This window comes from the organism of the source record quoted next, unplaced genomic scaffold (assembly GCF_019419815.1).
Source record: "Pyrus x bretschneideri cultivar Hongxiangsu unplaced genomic scaffold, Pyrus_bretschneideri_v1 Contig13, whole genome shotgun sequence".
Classification (NCBI taxonomy): domain Eukaryota; kingdom Viridiplantae; phylum Streptophyta; class Magnoliopsida; order Rosales; family Rosaceae; genus Pyrus; species Pyrus x bretschneideri.
In genome coordinates, this window is record NW_025999424.1 from 1,594,952 (window position 1) to 1,621,687 (window position 26,736).

At 38.3% G+C, this 26,736-nt stretch overlaps 3 protein-coding genes and 1 pseudogene across 4 annotated transcripts; 2 read left to right on the top strand and 2 right to left on the bottom strand.

Annotated features, from left to right (window-relative positions):
* The first annotated feature begins 1,690 nt into the window (after positions 1-1,690).
* On the top strand, positions 1,691-4,235 carry LOC103965860 (annotated as a pseudogene).
* LOC103965825 (protein MICRORCHIDIA 6) lies at positions 4,007-10,884 on the bottom strand. Its single transcript, XM_048578879.1, has 21 exons — positions 10,761-10,884; positions 9,792-9,999; positions 9,183-9,257; positions 9,057-9,091; positions 8,561-8,639; positions 8,369-8,458; positions 8,205-8,280; positions 7,975-8,053; positions 7,586-7,720; positions 7,265-7,363; positions 7,093-7,179; positions 6,837-7,013; positions 6,209-6,301; positions 5,767-5,821; positions 5,550-5,661; positions 5,101-5,339; positions 4,904-5,007; positions 4,738-4,817; positions 4,470-4,512; positions 4,354-4,383; positions 4,007-4,257 (listed from the first exon to the last, which is right to left on the bottom strand). Exons 2-21 carry the CDS (start codon positions 9,991-9,993, stop codon positions 4,192-4,194), a joined length of 1,956 nt encoding a protein of 651 aa, XP_048434836.1. The 5' UTR covers positions 9,994-9,999; positions 10,761-10,884; the 3' UTR covers positions 4,007-4,191.
* An 8,963-nt stretch (positions 10,885-19,847) lies between these two features.
* LOC103965827 (E3 ubiquitin-protein ligase RING1-like) lies at positions 19,848-20,584 on the top strand. The gene has a single exon (XM_048578657.1). It carries the CDS (start codon positions 19,942-19,944, stop codon positions 20,404-20,406), a length of 465 nt encoding a protein of 154 aa, XP_048434614.1. The 5' UTR covers positions 19,848-19,941; the 3' UTR covers positions 20,407-20,584.
* Positions 20,585-22,775: 2,191 nt separating this feature from the next.
* Positions 22,776-26,282, bottom strand: LOC103965828 (cysteine-rich receptor-like protein kinase 42). 2 transcript variants are annotated; one of them, XM_009378918.3, is made up of 6 exons: positions 25,331-26,281; positions 24,800-24,916; positions 24,233-24,586; positions 23,875-24,109; positions 23,580-23,730; positions 22,776-23,485 (listed from the first exon to the last, which is right to left on the bottom strand). In XM_009378918.3, the coding sequence occupies exons 1-6, from the start codon at positions 26,073-26,075 to the stop codon at positions 23,096-23,098; spliced, it is 1,992 nt and encodes a 663-aa protein (XP_009377193.2). In that variant the 5' UTR covers positions 26,076-26,281; the 3' UTR covers positions 22,776-23,095. The 2 variants fall into 2 exon arrangements, with proteins under 2 accessions (XP_009377193.2, XP_048434837.1); XM_048578880.1 differs by having other exon boundaries at positions 23,305-23,468; positions 25,331-26,282.
* Between the last annotated feature and the right edge of the window lie 454 nt (positions 26,283-26,736).

Consider the following 26,736-nt stretch of genomic DNA (forward strand, 5'->3'; position numbering starts at 1 on the left):
AGGAGCGTTTATCTGTGTAATCAAGATTCTAAGTTCGATTTCTCTCATATTGATTGTGTAAAAGATGATAAAGATGTAAATTGAGGATTCTTAATCATAAAATTCTTTGCATAAAAAAAAAAAAAAATCATATCTTAAGTGAAAGTAAGATGATTGATTCTGTTGAGAGTATCATTCCACATCAAGAAAATATGGATTTTGCATGTGCTTATAAGTAGTTGAGCTACTCCTCGTATTACCAATTGGTTTTATGGTGGAACTCCATGCTTCATTGTATCATAGCAACTTGTCTCATGTGTGAAGTTTAATAGTCGCACTTGCTAGGCTGGAAAATTCGTTACACGTGAGGAGTGTGTTGAGAGAATCACTCTCACATTAGGAAAATGTGGGATCTTGCATGTGCTCATAAGTAATTTGACCACTCCCTATATTACCAATTGGTTTTATGATAGAACCCCGACCTTCTTGAGATTCATAACTGTTCTCTCATACTCTAGGGTCTAAGAAAAACTTGGTTACTCACTGTTTAATCATAATCTAACAATAACTGATCATTTATAACGGTTCTCTAAACGCTAAGAAAAAATTAATCACTCACCGTTTGATATTAATTCATAACTATTCTCACAAACGGTAAATGAACACGGTTTTCCCCTACTCATGATTGATCAAAGTAAAAGATACATTCGAGTGATATTGATTTGTGGTCGTTGCCGACATAAAATATGTGTAGAAGAATGATACAACGAGGAAAGATTACTATTTGGCATTTCCTTTCTTGCGACACCCCCTTTGAGTCCAAATTATGATCTGAGATTTTTCAGTAAATGGAAATTTCCTCACATCATATAACAGCGACAAAATTAACTAAGAAGACTAAAACACCCTTTAAATCATTGAACCTTGGTAGGGATCGACAACTAACTTTGTCGTGTTATAGGGTAGAATTAGCGAAGCTAGCAAGAGAGAACGAGCATGTGTAATGCAAACAAATTCGACGCTAGTTTGTTAATTCGTCACAACATTTTATATTTTTTGAATGAGAAAGACTCACATAAACATTTTAACATTTTTCTAACCATATCGTGTAATTCATCAGCGTCATGAATCGAACCCTAGTCGTGCCGTGTAGAATACGAGTTTGAAATTCATCTTCAATCAATGAGACATCCCATAATAGTTAGTTTGAAATTGGGTTGGACATAGATATATTGCTTTAATCGATTATGTAATGGTTGGAGTTTGGATGTGAATATATTGCTTGGTTTTAGATTGGGTTGATGTAAGGTGGGGACTTAGTTATACTGCCGAAGTCTTCCCTATGAATTCGATATGTATGCGTCGAACCTGTTCTTCCTTTCGGTATATTTTGCCGAAATTCGTCTAAGGGTTCAGCTCATATCACCGTACAACTTTTTTATTTAATAACTCAAGCTAAAGAGATTTTTTAATGTGATCGGTATACAAAGTGGTATACCGTACTTTGTTTTACAAATGGTGAGATATGTGTGTTAAAAAATTAATAATTTAAAAAATAAAATTTCTCATCACTTATATAATAACATGTGTTATACCATCTATATTCCTGTCAAAATAAAAAATTTCTTCTCGAGCTAATTTGAAATCATGTGTCTTGGAGACACGTGTCGATACTTCACAAGTACACGTCAACCATGGTCTGAGGTTTCTCTCTCCTGTCTTGCCTACTCACTATATAAGTCGGCTGATTTGAAGTTGGCTCGCGCGCTCGCAGCATGAGAACTGCCATCAAATTCAAAACCCTCTTCGGCACTCTCGCAATCAAAAATCTCAGAACTGACCTGCAAACATGCGGTTCCCTCCTCAAAACCCTAACCGAAAACCGGCGCATCGCCGACGGAATGGCCCTTCACGGCCATCTGATCAAAATTGGTCTTTCATCGGAGAGATTTATAGCCATCAGGCTTCTAATTATGTACTTGGATTCGAGAAAATCTGATGAAGTTAGTGAGATCGTTAAGGGGTTCGATGGGTTTGATTCAACGGTGCATAATTGCTTGATCAATGCGAGCATTCAATGGGGAAATCTCAACGAAGCACGCCGCCTGTTTGATGAAATGCCTGAAAGAAACGAGGTTTTGTGGACTGCGTTGATATCGGGGTTAATGAGATGCGGAAGGGTGGACGAGTCAATGTGGTACTTTGAGAGAAACCCGTTTCATAATGTGGTTTCTTGGACAGGCTGGGATTAGCGGGTTGGTGCAGAACGGGTTGAATGTTGAAGCACTGAAGCTTTTCCTGAAGATGCTTGGTTCTGGGGTCAGGCCTAATGATGTTACATTTACCTCTGTTGTTAGAGCTTGTGCCGGGTTTGGTGAGATCGGTTGGGGATGAGTGTTTTAGGGTTGATTGTTAAGACTGGATATGAACACAATTTATCGGTTTCTAATTCCTTAATTACATTATGTTTGAAGATGGGCGAAAAGGCCTTGGCTAGGAGAGTATTTGATCAGATGGAAAAGAGAGATGTTGTATCTTGGACCGCAATCCTAGATATGTATGTTGGGACAGGAGACTTGAGAGAAGCGCGTCGAATCTTTGATGAGATGCCAGAGAGAAACGAAGTTTCTTGGAGTGCAATGATTGCAAGGTACAGTCAAAGTGGACATCCGGAAGAAGCCTTGAAACTGTTTCTTCAGATGATTCAAAGTGGATTCATCCCAAATAGGTCTTGTTTGGCTAGTATTCTTAGCACGCTGGCCACCCTTGAGGCTTTAAGAGTGGGAATGAACATCCATGCACACGTTGTGAAAATTGGATTCGAGAAAGATGTCTTTATCAGTAGCTCTCTTATCGACTTGTACTGCAAGTGTGGAGAAACTAAGGATGGACGTACAGCATTTGACTCGATTCCAGAGAAGAATGTGGTCTCATGGAATTCTATGGTTGCCGGGTATTGTCTGAATGGACAAATGGAAGAGGCTAAGGTGTTGTTCTATAGCATACCCGCACCAAACAATATATCGTGGAATATTATGGTCGGAGGTTACTTAGAGAACAAACAATTTGACAAGGTATTTGAAGTGTTTAATGAGATGCTTTTGTGTGGTGAAACTCCAAACATATCCACCTTCTCAAGTGTGCTCTCTGGTTGTGCGAGCATAGCCTCGTTGGAGAAAGGAAAGAACCTCCATGGGAAAGCAGTTAAACATGGAGTTCAATATGATGTTTTTGTAGGTACGGCCCTAGCTGATATGTATGCGAAATCTGGGGATATTGAGAGTTCTAAGAGTGTGTTCGATAGAATGCCCGAGAAGAATGAAATCAGTTGGACTGTGATGATTCAGGGGTTAGCAGAAAATGGTTTTGCTGCGGAATCTCTGTTTTTGTTTGAGGAAATGAAAAGAACTTCAATTGTTGCTCCTAACGAGCTCATGCTTTTATCTGTTCTTTTCGCTTGTTCTCACACCGGCTTAGTCGACGAAGGATTGCAGTACTTTAATTCGATGGAGGCTGTTTACGGTATAAAGCCAAAGGGAAGGCACTACACCTGCGTGGTCGATATGCTGTCCCGTTCAGGACGACTTGTTGAAGCCGAAGAGCTTCTGAAATCCATGCCATTTCAACCCGAGAGGAATGCATGGGCTGCTCTATTGAGTGGGTGTAATAGATATAAAAACGAGGAGATAGCGGAACGGACAGCCAAAAAGCTTTCAGAATTAGCAGAAAGAAACTCTTCAGGCTGCATAATGTTGTCGAATATCTACGCTTTGGCCGGAAAATGGACCGATGTTGTGGACATTAGGAGATTAGAGGGATAGAGGATTGAAGACGAGCGGTGGATGCAGTTGGGTTGAGGTGAGAAATGAAGTCCACTGTTTTTATTCAGAAGAAGCATCTCACTGTCAGTTAGCGGCGATTTACGATCTGTTACAACTTCTACGAGTTGAAATGCTGGCTATCGAGGAGTGAAGAAGAAGAGAATCTACCAAATACCTTAAGTGCGCTAGCGTCTACTGAACGCCGATTAATTCAAGCCGGAAATATCTTTCATTAGGGGTGAGATTCTACTGCAATATACAAATCTAAAAGAACAGAAACTGCCGCATTCTTTGTGTGTATGGTTAGGGTTTATGTAAATTCCAGTCAACTCTACAGAAACAAGTGTTTCACCGTCCTCCTCCTTCGCCTCGATCTGGCACAAATGTTGCTCTATGCGTATGATTGAATCAAAAACTGAGTAAGTTCATTCTCCAGTTCACCTCCGCGTCGCTGCTCCTGCAACAATTATAACTTCATCTCGATTAACGACCATAAATATATGAACTCCCAAATCGGGTAAAAATCTAGAGAGAGAGAGAGAGCAGTACGTACATCCTTGAGTTCACGCATACGTTGTTGCATCTGCACAAATTGCAATGTCATGTCAATTAAGAGACTTATAACTACATGAAATACCAAATTACTAAATGCAACATAACTTGAACTACCTTCAAGTTAAGTTCTTCAATCCGTTTTTCCGCCGCGAGCATCCTGCAAGTGACAAAAGAACTGAGAAATCGCAAATTATAATGTACACATATCAGAATTGTTCTTCGACATGACAATTGGTCTTCCGCGAAGCCAGGTCGGAATAACATAAGTGGTTTACAGATTAAAGTTACAAATGCAGCAACCAAAGTCACCAGTAGCTCACCTAAATCCATCCTTAGAAATGTTTACGTATATGATGAACTACCGTATTTGCTTTTTACTTACTCTGACCGAAGCCTTCTGTTTTCTCGAATCAAAATTATCTTCTGTGAAATTTGCTTCGTGTTCTCGATGCTATTCTCAGACTGCCAACAAAATACATCGAGGACCGGTACTAAGTATATGCTAGTTAGAGTAATAAGTTTGATTCTGAGTTTTTGGTTCAGCAAACCTGTTGAGTAATGTACTGGACATCAGTTCCATCATGTCCTGTGTGCCTTTTCGCAAGTTGTGGTTCCAATGGCGTATCAAGATCCTTCCTCTTTTTGACGTTTCCTGCTAACACAGGAAACGGATTTAGTAGACAAGCAAAATATGAAATTAATGCAATTTCCGATCGTTCAAAAATTATTGACTGCATAGTTTCACCTTCTGAGGAGATATCTGCTGTTATTTGCAGTCCACTGGATGAAGCATCTGATACGGCTACTTGGGGATCTTCTAAGGATCCCGCTGCACCAGAAGATGCTTCATGAGAACCGTGATTCAGTAACAAAGCTAGGTGCAAAGAATTTCTAGTTCTTGAAGAAGGTGATTTTGGACGACGCAGTCTCTTAGAACGAACTTTTTTCACAGTCTGATAACCGGCGACTTTGGAATATTTCTTCCTGCCAAGGTAAACAGAAAATGCATCAAACAGGAAATTACAATTCTTTGTCATTGTATAGACACCGGAGTTCATACATGACAGTTCGCAAAGTTAAATTATAGGCTCATAAACTGCTCTATGAACCAAAATTTTCCTCTAAAGTTGAAGTAATACAAACTTGAGCCTGACAATATTTACAGAACTAAGAAAAATCCGATTAATGTCACACCAGTACTCCACCGTCATTTGCTTTAAACGATCTTCAAGCTTGTGGAAGAGGGAAGTTTTTTCAAAATCTTGCTTATTGTGAGTAGGCTGAATAAAATTTGGTTCCAGGACACCTACAATATTATCACATAAATCAACAAACACATACAACGATTTGAACTAAATACACCTTTAAACAAAATCTTGAGAACGAGATAAGTGCAGTCAGGAGTTCTCACCGACAACTCCTCTCCCGGTATTGCCTGTCATTTGTTTAAGTACACGCCAAAATGGCTGCAAAATATTAATGAATGAGGAACAAGATTACATGCACACATCCCCCGTCGTTATAAATCCTGTAGTGCAATACTCAAATTTATACAAATGCCATATCGAATTATAGTATCATTCCTTCCCGAAAATCTGCAAACAGCAATCCATCCCATGGCATTTCATAAACATAATTTAGAACTCTATACTACATACTGAAGGCTAGTAGAGCCTTACATGGAACATTGAGGGTTCTAAGGAGGTTACAAAGCACATGTAGCAGAAATAGTTAGTGCAGTTCACTGACTATAAATCAGCAACACTCTTTGCACTATGTAAAATATCAGAGATAGGTTGGTGAGTCTTATTACCAAAACATGCGTAACGAACAATTTAAGAGAGCAAAAGTACCAGTATCAGGCGATTCCGATGGTAGATATTGAAACCATGAATATTAGCACGTGCAGCTTCCTTCCAAAATCCTATTGCGGTAATATATTCAAGCTGAAAATTTAAGAAATTACCCATGGTAAAGCCACTGGATACCAAAAAAATGCATGCTCACAAGCGCATGTGGGGATGAAAAGGATTGAGACAGAGTTGCTGATCACAAAAGATTTTTATTAATACAGATCCACTTTTTGAGTTATAACTCTCAAACCATAAGCTACCAGTATAATGGTTAAAACCCTAAGAAAATTGTGAACCATGAAGCTGTTGGATACACATTACGCATATAGACTAGAAGACACGAGTCCACAACTACTCTTCAGACATGTTTTATTAAGAAGAAAAGTGAACCAACTTCCTCATGATGTTACAGAATTATGTATGGTCATGTTGTCTCTAGTAGTAAGAAGAAAAGATGTAATCTGTATAACTTGCTCTATTGGTAAGTATCAAGTCAACCACTTTAACTAACGGAAAAATGAAACTGACGTGATGCATAAGTTCAGATGCGTCTGGTAAATTACAGGGTGCAATTAGTAGCAGCTAAAAATTAGCATGGAGGTGTGGAGGTATTGTAGACAGCACAAACCTCCAGATTTCCATCAGTTGTCGGCCTATACTTGATAGTTCCTTCAGTTTTCGGCCTATACTTGATGAACTCAACAAAATTGAGATAAAAGGCAACATTACGGCGCTCAACATCTTGTCCACGCAAAATTATCTGAAAGTACTGTGGTAGCTGCCTATACAGGACTGATGCATATGCCTGTGGAGCATGAAACCAGGCCATCATTAATAAGACAAACTTTGTGTGGTCAACTTAAAAATGTGAACACCATACTTACACGGAGAGAGTGCCGATACAGGTGAGCAACATGCTGAACATGACGTTTCAAATTGCCAAGTTCTTTGTCGCCATTAATACAAATATCCTGCAAGAACAAGAACAAGACTACAGTAGCAATGCGTCCAATTTGATTCAAAGTAAATGAAATGACGAAAAGGGATGAACATAACCTCAGGATCAGAATTAAAATCTAGTTCCATATCCCCATCATCATTTAGCCAAAGATTGTAAATGACAATTTTTGTTCCATGATCCCCTATATCATCAAACTGACAATTGGGTTAATAAATCACACACGTATATATAGACTTAAGTGCATATCATGTCTGCATGAATCCATGTATACACATGCAAGGATGTAGGGTCTAAATAACCTCTGTAATAAAGAACACTCTACTTTAAGGGAATCAACACATAGGAATGCAGCAGTATTTGTCATGAGATTTTTGTCTAATGCTAAGATTAATGACAAATTATTTTCACAGGCTTACTTGCTTCCGCAGCTCCTCTTCTGTTGAATAAGGAGACCACTGCAACAGCATGGTCAGATTAGAATAAAAATGGTCGTCATCATGCAGAATTATGGGGCCAAATGTTCCAGCTGATGAATCAAACTCATAATCCACCTGCAGTAGTGGAAGAACCACACTGAGTTCTGAGTTAAATAGTTATTGGGATTCCAATAATGGTCTGTTAGAGAAACTGAAAATGCTATCAAAGTTGATCAATGCCTTCCATTTGGATGAACCAACAAAAAAAATATAAATATTTCTCCCATTGTAGACTCCACAGTTTGGCATGAATATCACCAATCTTAGTTTGGGTGAACTTGCAGAAGATTTTGTCAACATATAAGGGGATGCTATGAAATCAAACTCACCACTGGAACAACTATCTTGTTGTAGCCCATTCGAGTCAAAAATGTATAAGAAAGGAGTCCAACACTTTGAGTCAGTTTCCTGCGAAGGTCATAAACCAATCAAAACAGAACCTTACTTATTGAATTGTAAACCGGTCTCTCTCTCTTTCTCACTTATACCAGCAATGGTTATTTAATAACAACGAAAATGTCCTACAGAGTAAGCGAAAACATATGTTCTTGGGCCAGACCTTGACTCCATGTGGCGACTGAAGACAATAACATCTGCTCCAAGTCTCATAGAGCTGGTCTTGAAGCCATTTCCATCTGAAAGGCGAAAGGGTTCCCAATTAATACAAAGGAGACAATACATCATGCAAAAGATTCAGTGAACAAAACGAAGTACAAGACATACATTGTCCAATGGTGAACTCTGATTTCTTATCTGAAAATCCAAAACTTATGCAGCGCCTTAAAGCTTCAGGGTCCATTCCGCCACCATCATCTTTTTGTTGGCCATTAAGTATCATAATCCAATATTGCATATGAGATGTTGTTCTGGTCCATATATTAATGGAAAAAAGGTAAAAAGGATTCATAGGCCTACCTTGAATTACCAAAGCTGTATTCCCATGCCGTGGGATCGACATCTTGTCTATGCTAACAAAAGTAGCTCCATTATGTATCTAATCCACACAAACAAAGGTTGTTACTAAATAATTGTATTCCCCGGTTAAACAGAAATCAAAGGAACCATAAATAAGCACACTCAAAGAATCTTTTGTTATTAATATATACATATATATATATATATATATATATTTTTAGGCAATAGAGCAAATTTTCATCGAAGTACAATACAGGTGAACAAGACAAATCATTTCAACTTTCTACTGAAACTCAAATGCAAGAATACTAGCAATCAATACATTGTGTAAAGAAAATAACGAACGCAAGGGTGATTCCCTAATCAATTTACTCTGTCTATTTCCCACAACCAGAATATAGAAGAGAATCATGAGATGGAAAGGAACTGATGAACATTGCAAAGGCAAAAACAGAGAAATCAGAATAATAATGGTAAAGGGGATTTGGGCAATTACCTCATCAACTGCATTGTCGAGCAACTCTGCCATGGCTGCAAACAAGTGATCAGAAAGAGCACAAAGAAGGGGGTACATGGAGAAACAAGAAAAGGGAAGCCAACTACACATATAAACTGAAAATACCTCCAAAAGCCCACTTATGTGAAGTGGCATTTGAGTGAAGGAACTTAGGATGTATGTGCATACGGTTTATTCCATCTGCAAACCAAAACTTGTAAATAAAATGGTCTGAAGATTTTAGAATTTTTTTTTTTTTTTTTTTTTTTTGCAACAAAAGTAGAACATTGTTGGGAGCATGCAAACAACTATATTTTTCATATATGGGTTCTTCAATTTTTCTTTTGTAATCATTTCTTGCCCATTTCACAAACAGCAAATGTTTTAGTTCTCAATTTTTCAGCCCAGATAATTACTCTTCCTAGTAAAAAATTCGACAGCTCCATGTCAACCATTCAAGAGGAGTCAAAACTGGGATTCAATACATCAATGAATTTTACAACTTTTAATCTCTTCAAAGTCCAGTTAACAGCTTTAAATGCCCAAGCATGGTTAAATGCAAATACCTCAAGGATACTAGTAATCGGTATATTGTGAAGAGATGATTGCCCTGGCGGAATGCCATTGAAGCAAGGGACACAATTGAAGAAGGCGGTGTGATACAAGAAGTTCAAAACAAAGTAATGATGAGAAAACAAAATGAATAGATACAATAAAAGCAGTCAAATATTTTACACTGATTTGCAGCTTGGTTCCCCTTTCCCTTCCCTACTTCGTAGTCTCCCGCTTTCCAAAATTGCTTACAAATCGGTGTTGGACATACCGAGTCTGAGGGTGCAGACTCAAAGCCAGGCTCAGCCTCCCTTCTGCAGTTTTCCATACCCGACTCGCCCAATTCATCATCACTGCATAAATCTATGATTTCTGAAGTGCTCATTCTGATCTGCAAACCAAAACAAATAGAGTGAAATCCAGGACCCAATAGAGAAGAAAACTAGCACAAAATGACTCAACCCAAATAATTCTCACTAGGATCATATTGATTAAACATGTGTGAGAGATGTATGCATATATCCTACAAACAAACCAAAAGCGCACAAAAAGTGCAAAGAAGAAGCGACGGCGGTGCCAAGAGAGGATGAGCAGCTGCAACAATTCTAATGCAACTAAAGAGAGGAGTACTACTTTCAACGTGATGCTCAATGAAATTGAAGATTGCCAAACAATGACCGCAGCAAGAGAGTAATATATGCAGAAAAGAGAGCATCCAGCAAAAAAAAAAAAACCAAAATCCAGAGAATCAAGCAAGATAAATTTTGTGAGCTGCATTGCTAAAATCTAAGGCCATGAAACGGATACACAGAGAGACAGCAGTGACTATGAGGCAGAACCAAAGATAATCAAAACCCAGCTCAAGATACACAAAATAAGCACGCATGAATAAGAAGATGAAACGGGAGTTGCTAAAAACGCATGATAAATAATAGCTTAGCGCTTAAAAAACAAAAAACAAATGTAGAAAAATAGCACAAACAAAAAACCCACATCGAAGAAAGCTCAAAACTGAAAACCCACATCAGAAAAAGCTCAAAGATGAAGAAGGAAGAAACCCAACCCGGAAAGAAGGAAGAAAACAAGATTTGAAAGAAAGCCCATAAGTCTGAGCAGCTAAAACCCAGGAAACGAAGGCCCCCAATAGCTCACCAGGAAGTTCGCAAATGGAATGAGGGGTTGAGTGGAAGACTGTAGTGAGAGGAAGAGAGAGAGAGAGAGAGAGACCAAATGAAAAACTCCGGTTGACAAGCATGAAGGTTTAGTGGGAGATGAAAAAGTGTGTATTGTGTACCGAAAAAGCAGAGGCACATTCCAAAGTTGACGCCTTTTGCTTTCCTTGTGATGGAAGTTATACATTAATTAAACAAGTTTTATTTTTTATAGGGTAATTAAACAAGTTTTATTTTTCTTTTCAAGATAAACATGACCCCTTTCTATTTTGTTATTTCGTATTTGCCATTACAGGAAGAAAGGCAAAGGCTTGACACTCATGCTTTTTCGTTTATTTTTGGGTACCTTCTCTTTGAGTTTTTACGAGATTTCTCTATAGTTAATGAACGGAGTATGCAGAACATTAGTGGTGTGTTCATTTATAATCTGAAATAATAGAAGTACAAAAATAATTCTCTATTTTTTATCTATTCTTCCTCTCTTTTCTCTCTTCCTTCTGTTTCTCTTCTCTGCGGAGAGCTGTGTGTGTCAGCTCTACTTCTTCTTATTCATTTTTATAAGCAAAAGATTACTGTAGCAACACTATTTACTTTACAAATTTTCTTCAAATGAATAGTAAAAATACTGTGCATGAATAGTAACTCATCCGTCTTTCATCATATGAATAGTTTGCTTTTTCTTTGGATGAATAGTAACAAACCATTCAAATAGGTAATCCACATATTATATTACAATAACAACAGAAGTATAATTGATCACATCCTAAATTTGCCTTTAGGCTAGAAATTAAATTTATGGGAAATAATTCTCATATGTCTTCTCCTAGGAGATGGAAAATGAAAAGTTTTAGAGAACTTTAACGAAAAGTTCATAGTACTGTTCATTTTAACGAAAAACCACATTTTTACAAAATTTCTCATTTCGAAATCTTCTTTTCCCGCAAACCAAACGATTGGCAAAGCGTCAAACTAAGGAAGAGTCACATTAGTTCTTTAGCAGGAGATGCTGTTAATTGTGAGCGGTCAAGCTTTGTTCATATTTTTTTCTACTTTCTTTCTTGATGCCTGTAAATTTTTGGCCGGCAGGGAGAAAAAGATAAAAGAAAGCTAGAAGGGGAAAGTAAATAAAGCAATTTGCGAAAAGGAAGTTGACATATTTCTGAGAATCTGATGGCACTTAACAGAGGCTACTATTTTTGCATTTTTCACTGGCCATATCTGGGAAGAGGATCATCTTTGGATTTACGGGGATTATAAACATTACTACATTTTAGTTATTTATCATATATTATGAGGTTAATTTTCGTCGATTACTACTTATATTTAATTTTAAATAAAAAATTAAATAATTTCTGATCATACAATACATGATAAATGATTAAGATATGGAAATCCTAAATCCCTAAAATCTTCGTAAAGTTGATCCGGATGAGATTCAATTGCCGCATATGTAGTCCAAGTTAAAATTAAGCCAAAAAAAGTAAAAGAAAAATGGAAATCAAATAAAAAAATGGCAGGTACTGCCAAAAATGGGATGACCACAACCAGCCAACGCGTATTACTTTATTTTTGTCGCATTTAATTCACACGGCCCAGACTTTATGCTGTCGAAATGACAAAATAAGCAAAAACAAAATTCAATTGTGAAATGACAGTCTAGTCTGCAATTCTCCATAAACCCAAATATAGAATGCCAGTTGGGAGTATTTACTGTTGAATAGATTTAAATTTTGAAATCTTAGTAGAATATAAATTATAAATTTTAGGATGCGTTTGTTACATCTTTTTAGAAGGGATTGGCTTGGATTGATTTAAGTAGGATTATAATCCTACGTTTGGTATGTTTCTGGACTAGAATAAATGAGACTCGCTTCGACTAACAGTCCATACGCGCTTTGTTAAAGCACGTTATTTAGTTCGGAGCTTTCGCTTGGTATTAAGCGGGACTAAAATGGAATATGAGGCCAATGCTTGCTACACCCTGACATCCACTCTACCTTCTTCTTCTATTGCATCGTCATTATGGCCAGCTCGTCGGCGGTGCTTTCTTTTCCGCGGCCCAAGCCTGGGAGAGCTAAAGCGGCGCTGTTGTAGGCCAAAATCGCGAGTTGATGGAGGACCTGGCAATGCTACCATCGGTGAGCGTTGCTAACAAGAAGTTGACGATGAAGGTTGGGGAGATCTATTCAATTTTATGCAATTTGATTATTTGGTTACAGGTTGGGGAGATCTGTTCATTTTTCATGTAATTTGGTTGCTAATAAGATTGAAGGAGAAAATTAATTAGTTTTTAAAAGTTAAGATAACTATAAAATAAGTGAGAGAGATGGTGAGATTGTGGAGATAAAAAAGGCAAGTGGAGGAGCTTGCTGAAGAAATTGAGAAGGGGAAGACCAGAGTTTGCTGGGAGAAGGATTGTAGGAAGAAATGAATTTTGATAGAAAAGAAATTTAATTTAATAAAAATTATAAAGTACTTATTTATTTATAGTCCAACACTACATCAAATGCTTCATTAAATCAATCCAATTTAGTCTAGTCTAAGCCAGTCCAGCTTAGTCCCTGAAACTAGTCCAGTCCAATTTAATCCGGTGCAACAAACACACCCTTAAATTACTAACTCATCTAATGGTAAGTATAGTGGTGAACATTATCACCACTTGGAAAAAAATTTCAGCATGATGGAAATATGGACCGATACACTAAGTATCATAATACGAGTGGTTGGATATTTGGAAAAGAAAAACTTTCAACCACTTGTATCATGACACTTGGTGTAGCTGTTTTTTATGTTTACTAAAAAATGTCTCCACCACCTAAGAATGATGAGCATTATCAGCACTTGATGAGGGTGATGAGCAAAAATGCATTGGAAAATGATAAAAGCACATCTATTTTAGTTTTTTTTCACACATTTTTATTTAATTTTGTTATTTTTTGTTTAATTTATTTAATTTTATAGCTCGAATTAAATATGCGTATGTGAGAAATTAAAAAGAGTGTGAAATGAATTGCGGGCAAAATCATACACAATCCAATAGTATAATTTGACTTCATATGAATGTATGTTGATAGGAGCATATTTATGCGCCTTAGTTTGCTTGTTTTCGTGCATTTACGTTGTGTTTCTTTAGTTATTTTAGTACTTTAAGCTATTTTCGTGTGTTTGTAGGTCCAAAGGGCTAAAGGAGCAAGAAAGTGCATTTTGGTGCATTTTGGAGTAGTTTGGGGCATTAAATGGATTGCATATGCTTAAAGCCAAGTAGATAAACGAAATTGAAGACCAAAGGAGGCTAGGAATAAATAAAGGGATGAAGAAATGAAAATGAAGAACAAAGAGTTCACATTCATCACCAACACAACCATGCAGCCACACATTCACCCACATGCACCCATAATCATTCAACCAACCTAGCCGTGCATTTCATGTTCATTCCAGCCATTTCACATGCATTTCCTTCATTATTTCACCCACATGCATTTCCCATTTCATTATTCATTCACTTTGCACCACCAATTCAGCCACATGCACTTATTCCTTCATCATTGCACTATAATTCAGCCAACACATGCACCCATCACCTAACACACCATCATTGTCGTGCATTCCACAATTCCAGCACCTCCACACACCTTGCTGCAACTTTCCAGGTTGTCCACTTAATCATTAAGCCACATGTTCACCCACATGCACCCATAATCATTCAACACCAAAGGGAGAAAGCCAACCCGTGTATACACACTTCATTCCAGCAATCAAATCCTTTTGTGCTGTGCCTAATTCCATGCATTCCATCCATATTTCAACCATTCACCAAGAAATCATTCAGCCATCTTCCACCCCCTTTAATCATTTAAGCCACATGCACTCCCATTAATTAATTCAACCATTTAGCCACATTTTCACCAACAACAAGCCCATGCCGTGCACTCCCATCCATATTTCCAGCTTTCCTCCTTGCAATTCCACATGCATTTCCAACCTAGCAACACCCCTTTAATCATTCAACCTAGCTGTCATATTCCCTCTTTTCTTCCTTCATTCACCTATAAATAAGCATCCATTGCAGCCACAAAAGGCATTCCCATTCATACACAATTCACACACCAGAAATTCATTGTCGTGTCTCCCTTACAATCCAAACACCATCCTTCCATTTCCACCACTCCCCAAACCATTCACACCATCACACAACCATTCCTTAGACCTTGTGCAGCAACAAAGAGGAAGAGAAGAGGGCCTAAACGTTCATACAATTCAAGTTTGAGTTGTTGGAATGTTTAGGTGTTTATTTTCCTTGATTTCAATGTTTGAATTCAATTCTCTTTGTTTTGTACGTATGAGGAACTAAACCCCCCCTTGGCTAGGGGGATTCGAAATATATGTTTATGCTTGCAATATGATTTGATTACTTCTAATTACGTTTCATAAGTTGTGAATTCAATTTGTTTAACTGTTTGATTGATAACTTATTGATGTATGTTTATTGAGAGTGCACGCTTAATTTTCATGCATGAATATGACGCTAGAATATAAGTGAGTTTCACCTAATAGTTATGAACTTATATTCACAAGTAGTAGAGGTTGCTTATAAACAATCGCATTAAATGAATTCTTGGCAAGAGTATCATGCATTCATAGTTACAATTGTCTCATCAACACTTATAATTTTCATAGAGCATAATGATCTCTCATTGTATCTCTTCTATGCATTCATGTTGAGAACCATTGGAGAATGATTTGAATTGTCGCATGCATCATCCAATTCAATAACATAAGGAAAATTTGAGAGTTAATTAGTGCATCACGGTTAACTTGGGGTGTTGAGCATCATGGTTTATTGAAAAGCAATTGGAAATCGTTTTATATGCAAGTGTAACATGTGTGGAGATGAACCCCTTAGCTAGCCATCCCATCCATTCTATTCCATCAAATTCGTTTTACAATCTGTTTTGTTTCCAAGTTTCTATTTTAATTTCAAATTCATCCAAAACCAATCCCCCTTTACTTTATTGTCCAAATTAGTTATAAAGTGTCTTAGTTTGTGTTTATAAGTGTTTTGATTCAATTTGTTGCACAAATTCGTCCAAATTCACCAAGGTGCTCAAATACCTAAACCATTCATTAAATTTAAGTTCTAATTTTTTTGGTTTTTTGGGCCAATTATCGTTGTAATTTTTAAATTTAAGTTGTTGGATTTGAATTTAAGTTGTTGCGGTTTTTAAATTTAAATAATAAATTATGTTTAGCCCTATGACTATTTGGCCCTCGGTTGGAGACGATTTTTTGTGACATGGCTAAAATGAGCCCTATGGCCCTTAGGCTCTCGGTTGGAGACGGAGGCAAATATGGCCTTGTACTATTCATTAAAATATTAATTTCTTGAAGGGCCAGAGAGCTAAAACGAGCCATCTGGCCAGCCCTCGGTTAGAGATGGTCTTAGTGGAAGAGATCCGAAAAGAATCTCTTCTTGAACTTTTGTATGCCTATTGCCTAAATGGAGAGAGATCCTAACCGGATCCTCTTTGTGAGGATTCTAGGGATCATCCAATCACATCCATTTATCGTAAATCGTGCGGTCAGTTTTTGTCAAGTATTATTTTATATTCATCTTTAAATAAAAAATTTACAATAATTTTTGACAGTACGATGTACGATGAACAAATGTGATTAGATGATTCCCAGAATCCTCATAAAGAGAATCCTCTGGGCCTAAATGCACAGCCTTTATAAAACTCACCTGACATCTAAATTTTTGTTCATTTTCTTTTGCCAGAATAATTTTCATGTAGCAATATAAAATATCACTTATTTTCTAACCATCATATTAGAGTAAGTCCAGTGGGAGCCCAATTAGCAGGGCAATTGGATTAAATTGCCCTCGAGGCCTCAACAATGTAGTGTAGAAGCCCATTGGGTTGCCTAGTCATAAGCTGTTGGGCCTTGAGCCTGACGACAGTGGTTGACGACGTCAATGACGTCGCGCAGCAACATCCCGGCCCCACCCACGTGCAGCGAACTGAGCCAACGACTCGTTTTTCCTGGGCTGACAAGGAGACATACAACTCTAGTATGAACAAGTTGGTTTGATTGACGATGGAGATTTTTATACACATTTTTTTTTATGAACAATCGATATTATCTACATTAAAAAAGAGGAAATGAGTTTAACCTTATAATGGGCTAGCAATAATGCAATTTCTTGTTTGCATTGTTTAACTTCTCACCCACCATCGTTTAATTTCGTTTCAGTTTGATTTATTAGTTTGATGGAAAAAAATAAAGAGAGGCACGTGACAGGTTAAAACACTGTATGAAAATCATCTCTCCTTGATGAAGAGTTTGAAGAAGGTAGAGGTTAATTGATAATACCAAACGTCAAATATTTGAAGACGAGGTTGCTGCCAACATTCGAGAAGATGAGGTTGGTGCCAAAGCTGAAGAGGATGAAAGCAAAACCATCACACATCAAACAGTATTTGATCACGTACGTGAAAAGGCAAAGAACTTGGGAACTTCCTTGTCTTGGTGGCATCAAATGGTGTGCATTCTGCATCCTCAGAGCGCTTGGTTTTGACAAGAAAACGTGCTCGTGAGAAGCAGCTCGAACCCCATAGCGAATTCAAGGTTCTGGAAGAGTTGGAATGCAATAAAAATTCCAAGACGGACTGCGGTGAATCCATCTTCAGAACCCAAAGAGGCAGAACAAAAGCAACATAACATGAACAATCTCCCTACTCCCAGAAGCTCATCAGCTACCGCGAACCTGATGGATGACAGAGGTAGGATCGTTACCCGAATACACACTCAAACACATACTTATCACTCTTTAGTCCTTATATATGTAAAGTGGATGTAGAAGCTGGTCTTCCTCTTGAACCTGAAGATGGAACTTTCAAAACTTCAAGAGAAGGAACAATATTTGAGCACAAGGTACAGTTTTATCCCTTCTGTTGACCAGCCTGCGCATGTTCTCACCAAAGAGCTTCTGAAGCCGTGCTTCGAACTTCTGAGGTCCAAATTTGTCACTCTAAGACGGCCAAGTTTGAGGGGGGTTGTTAGTAGGAGAATCCGGTTACGATTTTGTTGGGCTAGGTTTTGTAAATCCTTGTGGACCTAAGTTTACTTGTACTATAAGTCGCTTGACTAGCATATATTTGTACTATTGTGATATCAATGAAATCAAGAGAATACAATTCTACACATTCGAACAAAAGCTAAGAGTTTTCCGGTGACCAATAAATCGAAGGTGGCGGATTCTGGTTATTCAACCAAGAAAGAAGAACATCCTCCTGAGTTGAGTGTCGATACTACTGGCATGCTAGTAGGAACAAAGTCAAATACCGTTCCGATAGACACTTCACTCGTCTCATATTCGGGAACCAGGGGAGTAGACACATTTCTTGGATTTGAGAGAGTATATTTTCGTTCCTATGATGTTTCGTCCGATGAGAAATGCTAAGGATGCTCTCTTAAGGTGGAACTCTTCATCTACTCTTTATCATCTCACAGTTTGACGTTAATTCTCGTGTCAACATTATAAAAAATTGTTTAAAAAATAAGAGGTGACAGAGAGTACATGCCGATTTCTACTTTTGAGAGAGTCTCCTTAGCATTTTTCTTCTTCCGGTACATGAAAACGCGAGCATCGAGTCGCAGCCTTGATTTCTGATAGCATTTAGAGCCTGATGATTGCAAACTACAATTTAAGAGTTGTAGCAGCTTTTGCCTTGCCAAGATTCTCTAAATGGAAGTTGTGTCACATGTTTTGGCATGAGAAGTGACTTTCACATTCGTAGTTTCTAGTGTTTTTATCCTTTAGTTTCTCTCTAAAGTTAGATAAAATAAAAGAAGTGCATGCAGAGAAAATGCGGTGGGAAAATCATTTTCTATACAAAAGATAGTATGTGTAACACTACCGTACTTATAATTGATTAGTAAATGTGGCGCAAATAACATATTTTAGTGTATACAATTTGAAATTTTTTATTTCGGACATTATAATACACAATAAACAATAAAATGCATATTAATCTACCAAGCACCGACCACTTGACAATATAATTAGGGATTTGGATCCTCGCCGGATCCCCTCCCTGAGAATCCTAGGGATCAACGAACACAGACCTTTGATAAAAAATCATGTGGCCACAATTTTTTCCTTTTTTATTATTTTCAAGCAAAACGATAGTGCTTTACTTTTTAAAATATAAAATGCATTTAATTGAGACTGCATGATTTTTTATCAACAATCCGTGTTCGTTGATTTATAAGATCCCAAGAGAGGGGATCCGGCTACGATCCAAGTCCTACAATTAGTAGTATCTGACAAAAAAGTCAGTGTGGCGTACCAAAAAAGACTTAAATGCACGAAATATGCCATCCAATTTAGATACGTTCAAGTCTGTAACTGTAGGTTGTTATTACTATTTTCTGGGTATTTTTTATCTTCTTCGTTTTTTATGGAAATATTTTTCCTTCTTTTAAGAAGGAAAACAAAATTCCGAAAGAGAAAAAAAAAAAAAATGCGCAAATTAATCCCAATGGTGTGGAGTGTGGACATCCATTTGGGATGCATGCATTAGAACACAAGGCCCTGTTGTGGAAATCACCACGAACTTATTGCTCTTTATTTTTTAAGGAGAGTATCATCATAAATTATGATGTATGCTCATCATCTTATTTATCGTCATTAGATGAGTTGAATTTCAAAATTCGTGTAGTGGATAAACATAAATTTCAAAATTCAAATTCATTTAATAGTGATTGGTACGGTCGTCAGCATTACCACTATTTGAGAATGGTGAGCAAAAATGCCTACTCAAAGAAAAAATAGGAGTTATAACTCAAAACTATTCGTTGTCAATTCGTATTAATGATATGAACATTCCATATTATATATCATTGTACAAAGACAATCAATTAAAACTAAGATCGTTTAATCATTTGAATTGTATAAAAATAAATGAACGATTGTGATTATAAACACAAAATTCTGTGATTCAAATGCTAAGAGATTTGAATAGAAGTTCGCGTTGAGTAGCCAAACATATGTCTTATTTTTCCCTTAAGCATTAAGCAACGACCACCAGCACAGCCAGCAACTTAAGCAAAAGCAGTTTTACTAAAAGCATCGGGATTCGGAGTCAGTCTCAGAGACGATGAGCGACGGTGACGAGGAAGCACCGTTCGATCCAATGGTAGGCATGCCCCGATCAAGCTCTTCCCACCACCTTGATGATCTCCTCGAGATCCCACTTCATCTCCGTCGTTTGCAGATGGAGGTAGCACGACGGCACATAAGGCGCTATTTAGAAGCAAGAGACGACAATCTCATCCATGCCAATTTCAATTATTTCAACCATAACATTGGCAATCGTTTTCGTCAGCCGTCGTCTGCTGCGGTGGCGGCATCCAAGGCGTCCATAGACGCCATGCCGAGAGTGACGGTCACGGAGGTCGGCGCCGACTGCGCCATCTGCATGGGGGACTTGGAGATCGGCGGTGAAGCCAGAGAAATGCCTTGTAAGCACAGGTTTCACTCGCCTTGTATCGAAGCGTGGCTGTGCCGGCGAGCGTCCTGCCCGCTTTGCAGGTTCTCTGTTCCCAAGGAAGAACACCATTAGCATTAGGCCATGCCATTGTGAATTTGTGATTGTGGTTTGTTAATCTTGATTAGTCCCTTGATTAATTAGCTAATGTATTAATCTTTAGTTTTGGAATTGTCATTTTTTTTCTTAATTTTTTTAAAATGCAAGTTATCAGTTTGCTATTAATTCAATGTAGGACACAAGGTTTTTCGTCCCTGTAGTTTTCACAAGGTTTCATTTCACTTATTTGATTGTTGTGTTGATTTGGCTACTCACTAGCCTGGTAATTTTCTGAATGACTCGTGAATTCGTCTTAAAATGATACAAAATAACAGATTTGGGATAAACCTCTTATCGAGTTGTGTCTTTATCGCATTATCGGTGAGAACCCATCAACGAGTTGAAATTGAATCGTTATCAGGTTACTTGTTAAGAACCTAATAAGATATTATTTGCGAGAACTAGACATTTGACATGATAATTTCTTGCACCCGTTAAGCATACACGAAAAAGATAAGATCCTTTAACGAATCTGGTTGTTATCAGGGCTACTTCTTTTGTTAAGTATCATTAAGATAATAGGTTTAACACGATTCGTTAAAATAATATGCATGACATGAAAATAATACAAACACGACAATACCAGTTTACCAGGCCTACATCTCACTCATTGAGGTATAAGGTTCGATTATCCTTCTCAACAAGTCAACATAGAAATACAAAAGAAATTGTCACGAATTGACGACTGAGCTCAAAGTGTCAAGTTCGATTATCCGTCAATCAATATTTTTTATACAAATTCAGTTTATTTTTATGGATTAAGAAAATTTACAGAAATATTTCAATTTTTCGTGACTATTATCATTTATCAATGTTAAAAACTGAATACAAAATGTGACGTATGCCATACGTGAATAGAATTCATCTTCATCGCCAAACAACCCCGTAATGATTCTCCATAAGTCCACATAAAAAGTATGAAATGACGACGTGTCAACTTGTTATGTCACCAACTAACGACAAAGCTCAAGCAATCAAGAGCGTTAATTTGAGTTGTTAAGTTTAATATTATAAAAATGACGACGTGGACTTGCTATGTCACGGCTGACGACGTGGTTCCACACATGGCAACGACGTGGCGCAATTCTGAAACCCGAATCACGTGCTTGACGTAGGAGTCCATAAAGGTTAGGATCCCCTGCTGAATGCATCAGACTAAGACTCATCATATCGGGACCGTTGATTGCATTACCCTGCACCTCCAATGCTCTCTTGGCCAAATCTAGGTACTTTCTTTGTCCTCTTTAATTTCATTCTCCCTCCCCATTGTTCATCTATCTGTCTACGTCCAATAAATTAAGGTGTCTATGTATATATTTGGAAACGGAAAAAGATCATTGTCGGATCCTTTTTACAGGAATTAAGAAGATTCTGTGATATAAACCGTTCATCGTATATCGTACAATTAATTTTCGTTAGGTACTATTTATATTTAATTTTAAATTTTAAATTTCAAATGATTTCTGACCGTACGATATTCGATAAATGACCTGGATCCCAAGAAAAGGATCCTCGCCAGATCCTTTATAAACTATACTTATTTTACGGCGAGAGATTGTGCGTTTTTCAAAAAATTTTATTAAAACTTTAGTTTTAAGTTCACTTACCCTTATTTTTCGCTCTTACAAGAATTAGTGACAGAGTTCTTGTGTTGATGAAGATTTCTAACAAAAAGTGATATAGGAGATTATTTCCAATGGTATAAGTCTTATTCTACTTTTACTATACTTTACGTATATTCTAACATCACGTGTGAAATGAGTTCAATTCCGTTCACATGCGCACTTTTGTATTTAGTCATTTTCAGGTTTAAATTTATTCACATTTTACACATCACCACATTTTGTGGCTTCGTCACATTCCTGGTGTCGGCCAACACAGCTCGATTCAGAATTTAGACGGACATTACCAAGTACAGTGAAGGAGAAAGTATGTGGGGTAGGACTTGGGCTGGCCGTTGGATGTCTTTGGTAAAAGATCCACGGGAATAACCAGCGGAGGACCAGAGTTTTATGATCTACTTGCTTGATCGAGGTGAAATCAGCACCGTTGTTGCAGATGTTGGTGACTAATTAAGCTCTAATCTATTTGTTTGTTAATTACCATGTTAATTACTAATTACGCTCAGATCGATAGGAGAGACTGTTTTAATTGTTAAGCTCTATTTTGTTTTTAACTGTTCTAGCCTTGCCTAAGTAGGCTGACGCTGTATTAATTTACTAACTAATTAAGGAGTAATATTTTTGGTTAATCGGGTTATATGTGTTTGTTTACTTTTCGATGTGAGACAAATGTTGACGTCCGCCCCCATCAGAGAGGATCGTCCATTCGTCACAACAAAAATGTAGCATCCGAAATTCGGAATATCTGCGATTTCAATCGGCGTTGTCAAACTTACATGGCAGAAAAATGCTAGAAATTAAAGAAGGAATGCACAGCCTAATACACCATGCCGCAATCTGCATTGCCAAAGTTAGCCGTAACAGGCTTGCCGGAGAATCTTATAAGTCACCGGGCAATCTCGTCTCTCTACATCGCTCATCACGTGATTAGTCTATCAATTTGACGCGACTTCCACGATTCAGATCAAGAGAGATCAGCTGAACAAGTTGCTGTGGAGTAAGCTGGTGACGAAAAATGGGTACTCAGGTTTGAAATTTGGAAATTACTTCTTCTGCGAAAGTTCTTGAGTTCTTGAATTCCCATCCGAGCTTGGCGTGCCAGAGGACTCCGTGGAGGTGTAGGAGGCTTCAGGTTTTGTTAGAGCATTTGACACGGAGCTGTTTGCGCTGTACAATCTAAATCTAGTGCTAACTGGCTCTAGGGTTGTAGAGTTCAGGAAAGGAGGCTGCTTTGGGCTCGGAACTGCTGCCATAATTTCTCTATCGGTTAGCATTTCGACCACTTCGGCCATGGATGGTCTCAGAGCAACCGAAGCCTGCGTGCAAAGAAGTCCGATGCGAAGGACATTGGAAGCATCTCCTGCAGGAAAATCTTCTCCCAAGCAGGGATCAACGACTTTGGCTAGTTCGTTCGATCTGTAGAGTTTCCAAACCTGAGATCAAATGAAAGTTTTAAACAATCTTTGTCTGACGGAAAGAAGACCTGGTGAGATCTTTGGTTCAAAATTCAAATGGTTCAAAACTTACCCTGTGTAAAAGTGAATCTGGGTCAGATTCCGATCTGAAGGTGTTGTTCCTCTGGCCAGACACAATCTCAAGAACTAGAACTCCAAAGCTGTAAACATCTGCTTTCTCCGTAAGTTGCCCTTGAGTAAGATATTCTGGCGCCATATAACCACTGTAACATGATACGAGATAAAGAATTGGATACAATTTTAAGAATTGGGAACACATTCTACTCCTTAAGGCAGGAAGACTTGCAGTAACTCGAGTACTAAAATGTTCTGAATTTGCAAATTCTCATCAAGTGCTAAAAACTTACAATGTTCCAGCAATGCCGGTACTAATATGAGACTGCTCGGAAGCAAAACATCGAGCGAGGCCAAAGTCTGCAATCTTCGGGCTGAGATTCTCATCTAGAAGAACATTGCTGCTTTTTATGTCCCTGTGAATTATTCTTACTGCGGATCCTTCGTGAAGATAGGCAAGCCCTTCAGCTGTTCCAACAATAATATCAAACCGCTCGTTCCAGTTCAGAATCTGCACCTTGTTCTTATCTGCATAAATTAGACGAATCACATTTTCTGACTTGACTCGCAAGTAATGCTACACAAACTACATTTTTCGACTTCCTTTGTTCTATTGAAGAAAAATCATGTAGCTAGAGAGATGACAATTACCGAAAAGGAAGTGATCGAGGCTCCTGTTAGGCACGTACTCATAAACCAGCAGGCTCTCGGGGCCTTCGATGCTGCAACCCAAAAGCTTCACGAGGTGTTTGTGCTGGATTCCGCTGATCAAATTCACCTCGTTGAAGAACTCATCGACCCATTGCCTCGTATTGTAGATCAATCTTTTAACAGCTACTGTTTCACCATTCGGAAGCGTCCCCTTGAACACAGAACCGCCTCCCCCTTGCCCGATTTTTCTCGAGGAGTCGAAATAATCAGTGGCCTTTTCGAGCGTTTCGTACTTGAACTTCAAGCTAGAGTACTTGTTGATGCTTGTTGCAGCCAGGCCTGCATTGCTGCGCTCTGGATAAATAATGGCATATGTTAAAACATCTGGTATGTAATTCTCATAACTTAAGATCTAAATCTAAATATGCAGACGTGGCCGTAGCCGCATTGACTAGTGCAGATCCGGTTCCTTTATGCACCCGAGTTTGAATTTTCAACTCCCGTCTTAAATATTAATTTGAAGAGAATATCGTTTGTATCGTTAATTCAACTCCCGCCAAATTGTACCTTGTTTAATCCTTGCCAATTTTGCGTAGCCTGCATAAGCAGCAGAGAGAGAGAGCAGCAGGAAGGCAGCTGCTGCCAGAATTACTGCTATGATGATTCCTCTGCTTACTGACAGCCCTGCAAATACAAAAATGGAAAATTGAAATTTAAGACAATTGGATTATAAAATTAAAATATAATAAAATAACAGGTCAGTTGAAAATGTTTAATCTTTTAAATTCTGTTTGGTCTCCCAGAAAATGTGAGAAAATAGAAAGTGAGGTTCAATTTCTAAAGAAGCGAGAAAATAACACTTCCTTTAAAATTGCTTAGGAAGGTCAAAAACGCTTTCACACAACCGTACCAAAAGCATTTACGTTTAACAGAAAAAGTTAAAAGTTCTTATGGATTGCGGAATTATTTAGTCCTTACTTATGAAAATAAAAAATTCCAATCAAAAAGCTCAAGTATATTTAATTAATTCACAAACCCATGAAATAAAAAACCCTTTAAACTAAAATAAATAAAAATAAAAACTTTAACTATAATTACCATGGCCTTGATCTGCAACGTGCTCTGCTCCTCCGGCATCGTTATAAAATTTCTCAGTCGAATATCTCAGGTAACACCCAGCATTCAAAGCCCTCCCTTCCTTGCTGGGTGCACACCCCATCGCCGCTTTAATTCCCTTCTCCAGGCAACTTTGACACCCAGCACTCCCCACAGTCTTCCAGCACTGCGCCAGAGCAAACACCGACCCCTTCACCTCCGCCACTCCAAACCCGCCATTTCCCGCCGCCGCCGCCGTCGCATTCCCGATCGCAAACCCAACATTCCTCCCAAACTCCTCCTTTTCGATTTTGTCCTGTTTCGACGGGCCGCAGACCACGGTGTCGCGAGAAGGGTCGGTGGATTGGCGGTAAAATCTGTAGGAATCGTAACGGAGGAAGCACCCGTCGAGAAAAATGGTGGCGGAGAGGGAGGGGAGGCAGCGGGGGATTTTGGTGCGGCTGGCGGCATAGCAGAGGAGGCAATCGGTGTGGGAGAGGTCATTGAAGCATTGGGCCAGGCCGTACATGGGTGTCGTGGAATTAACAAAGTGGGTGCCCCAACGGTGGGTCGATATCTGCTGAGAAAGACTCTCCATTTCTTTGACGAAAGTTGGGATAAAGCTCGGGTTCTGCCCCGGTTTCCGGCTGCCGCAGTAGAGGTCAGCTTGGGTCGTTCTGGGATCGGAGACGGCGGAGGAGAATATGGAGAGGAGGAAGAAGACCCATGTCAAGATTTTGGTACACATGACTCGTTTTGGTGACAAAAATCACCAACCAAACACCGCCAACAAGACGGAGGAGCTTGGTAGATGAACTCAAACGAGCCAAATTATCAGCAACAAAACTTATTTAACGATAAATATGTCGAATTTCACAAGACCAACTTCGAAGAACAATGCGGAATCGGAAGATGCAGAGCGTAAGATTGCATTAGAGAGAGAGAGAGAGAGAGAGAGTAAGACTTGTTGGGTACAATAAATAAATAAAGAGGTGTAACTACTGGAAGAAAGTGAGTGGATAAGATCTTACTTTTCTTCCTTTTTTTTGAGAAATTTTTTATTGCGACGAGAATACAAGTGGTACATCATTTGTTTTTATGTAAATAGTGAAAAATTTTATTTTTTAAATTATTAAATTTTTAACACACATATCTCATTATTCATATAATAACATGTAACGTACCATCTTTTGTGCCGATAAAAATCTCTCCTCCTTTTCAATGCTGGACCAGGGCGGTAGTTGCAGGCATGGAGGCTGCCGCTCCCACCCACCAGTGCCACGTGGGCTACAACTTTTGGGTCCAAAATATTAATAAAATAAATAAACCAAATTTATTTTGATGTGTTCGTCTGAAAGACTGAAAGCTTTTGCGGAGGAGGCACCGTCTTTGGTGGGGCCATTTGTTGG

Excerpts from the sequence above, each read along its gene's own strand:
- LOC103965828 (XM_009378918.3), bottom strand. The coding sequence starts at position 26,075 with ATGTGTACCAAAATCTTGACATGGGTCTTCTTCCTCCTCTCCATATTC. Across the intron at positions 24,917-25,330 it reads CGTTGCAGATCAAGGCCATG|GGCTGTCAGTAAGCAGAGGA; the intron begins GTAATTATAGTT and ends TTGTATTTGCAG. Across the intron at positions 24,587-24,799 it reads ATTGGCAAGGATTAAACAAG|AGCGCAGCAATGCAGGCCTG; the intron begins GTACAATTTGGC and ends TTATTTATCCAG.
- LOC103965825 (XM_048578879.1), bottom strand. The coding sequence starts at position 9,993 with ATGAGCACTTCAGAAATCATAGATTTATGCAGTGATGATGAATTGGGC. Across the intron at positions 5,008-5,100 it reads AGCAGATATCTCCTCAGAAG|GAAACGTCAAAAAGAGGAAG; the intron begins GTGAAACTATGC and ends CTGTGTTAGCAG. Across the intron at positions 4,384-4,469 it reads TTGAAGAACTTAACTTGAAG|ATGCAACAACGTATGCGTGA; the intron begins GTAGTTCAAGTT and ends CAATTTGTGCAG.
- LOC103965827 (XM_048578657.1), top strand. The coding sequence starts at position 19,942 with ATGAGCGACGGTGACGAGGAAGCACCGTTCGATCCAATGGTAGGCATG.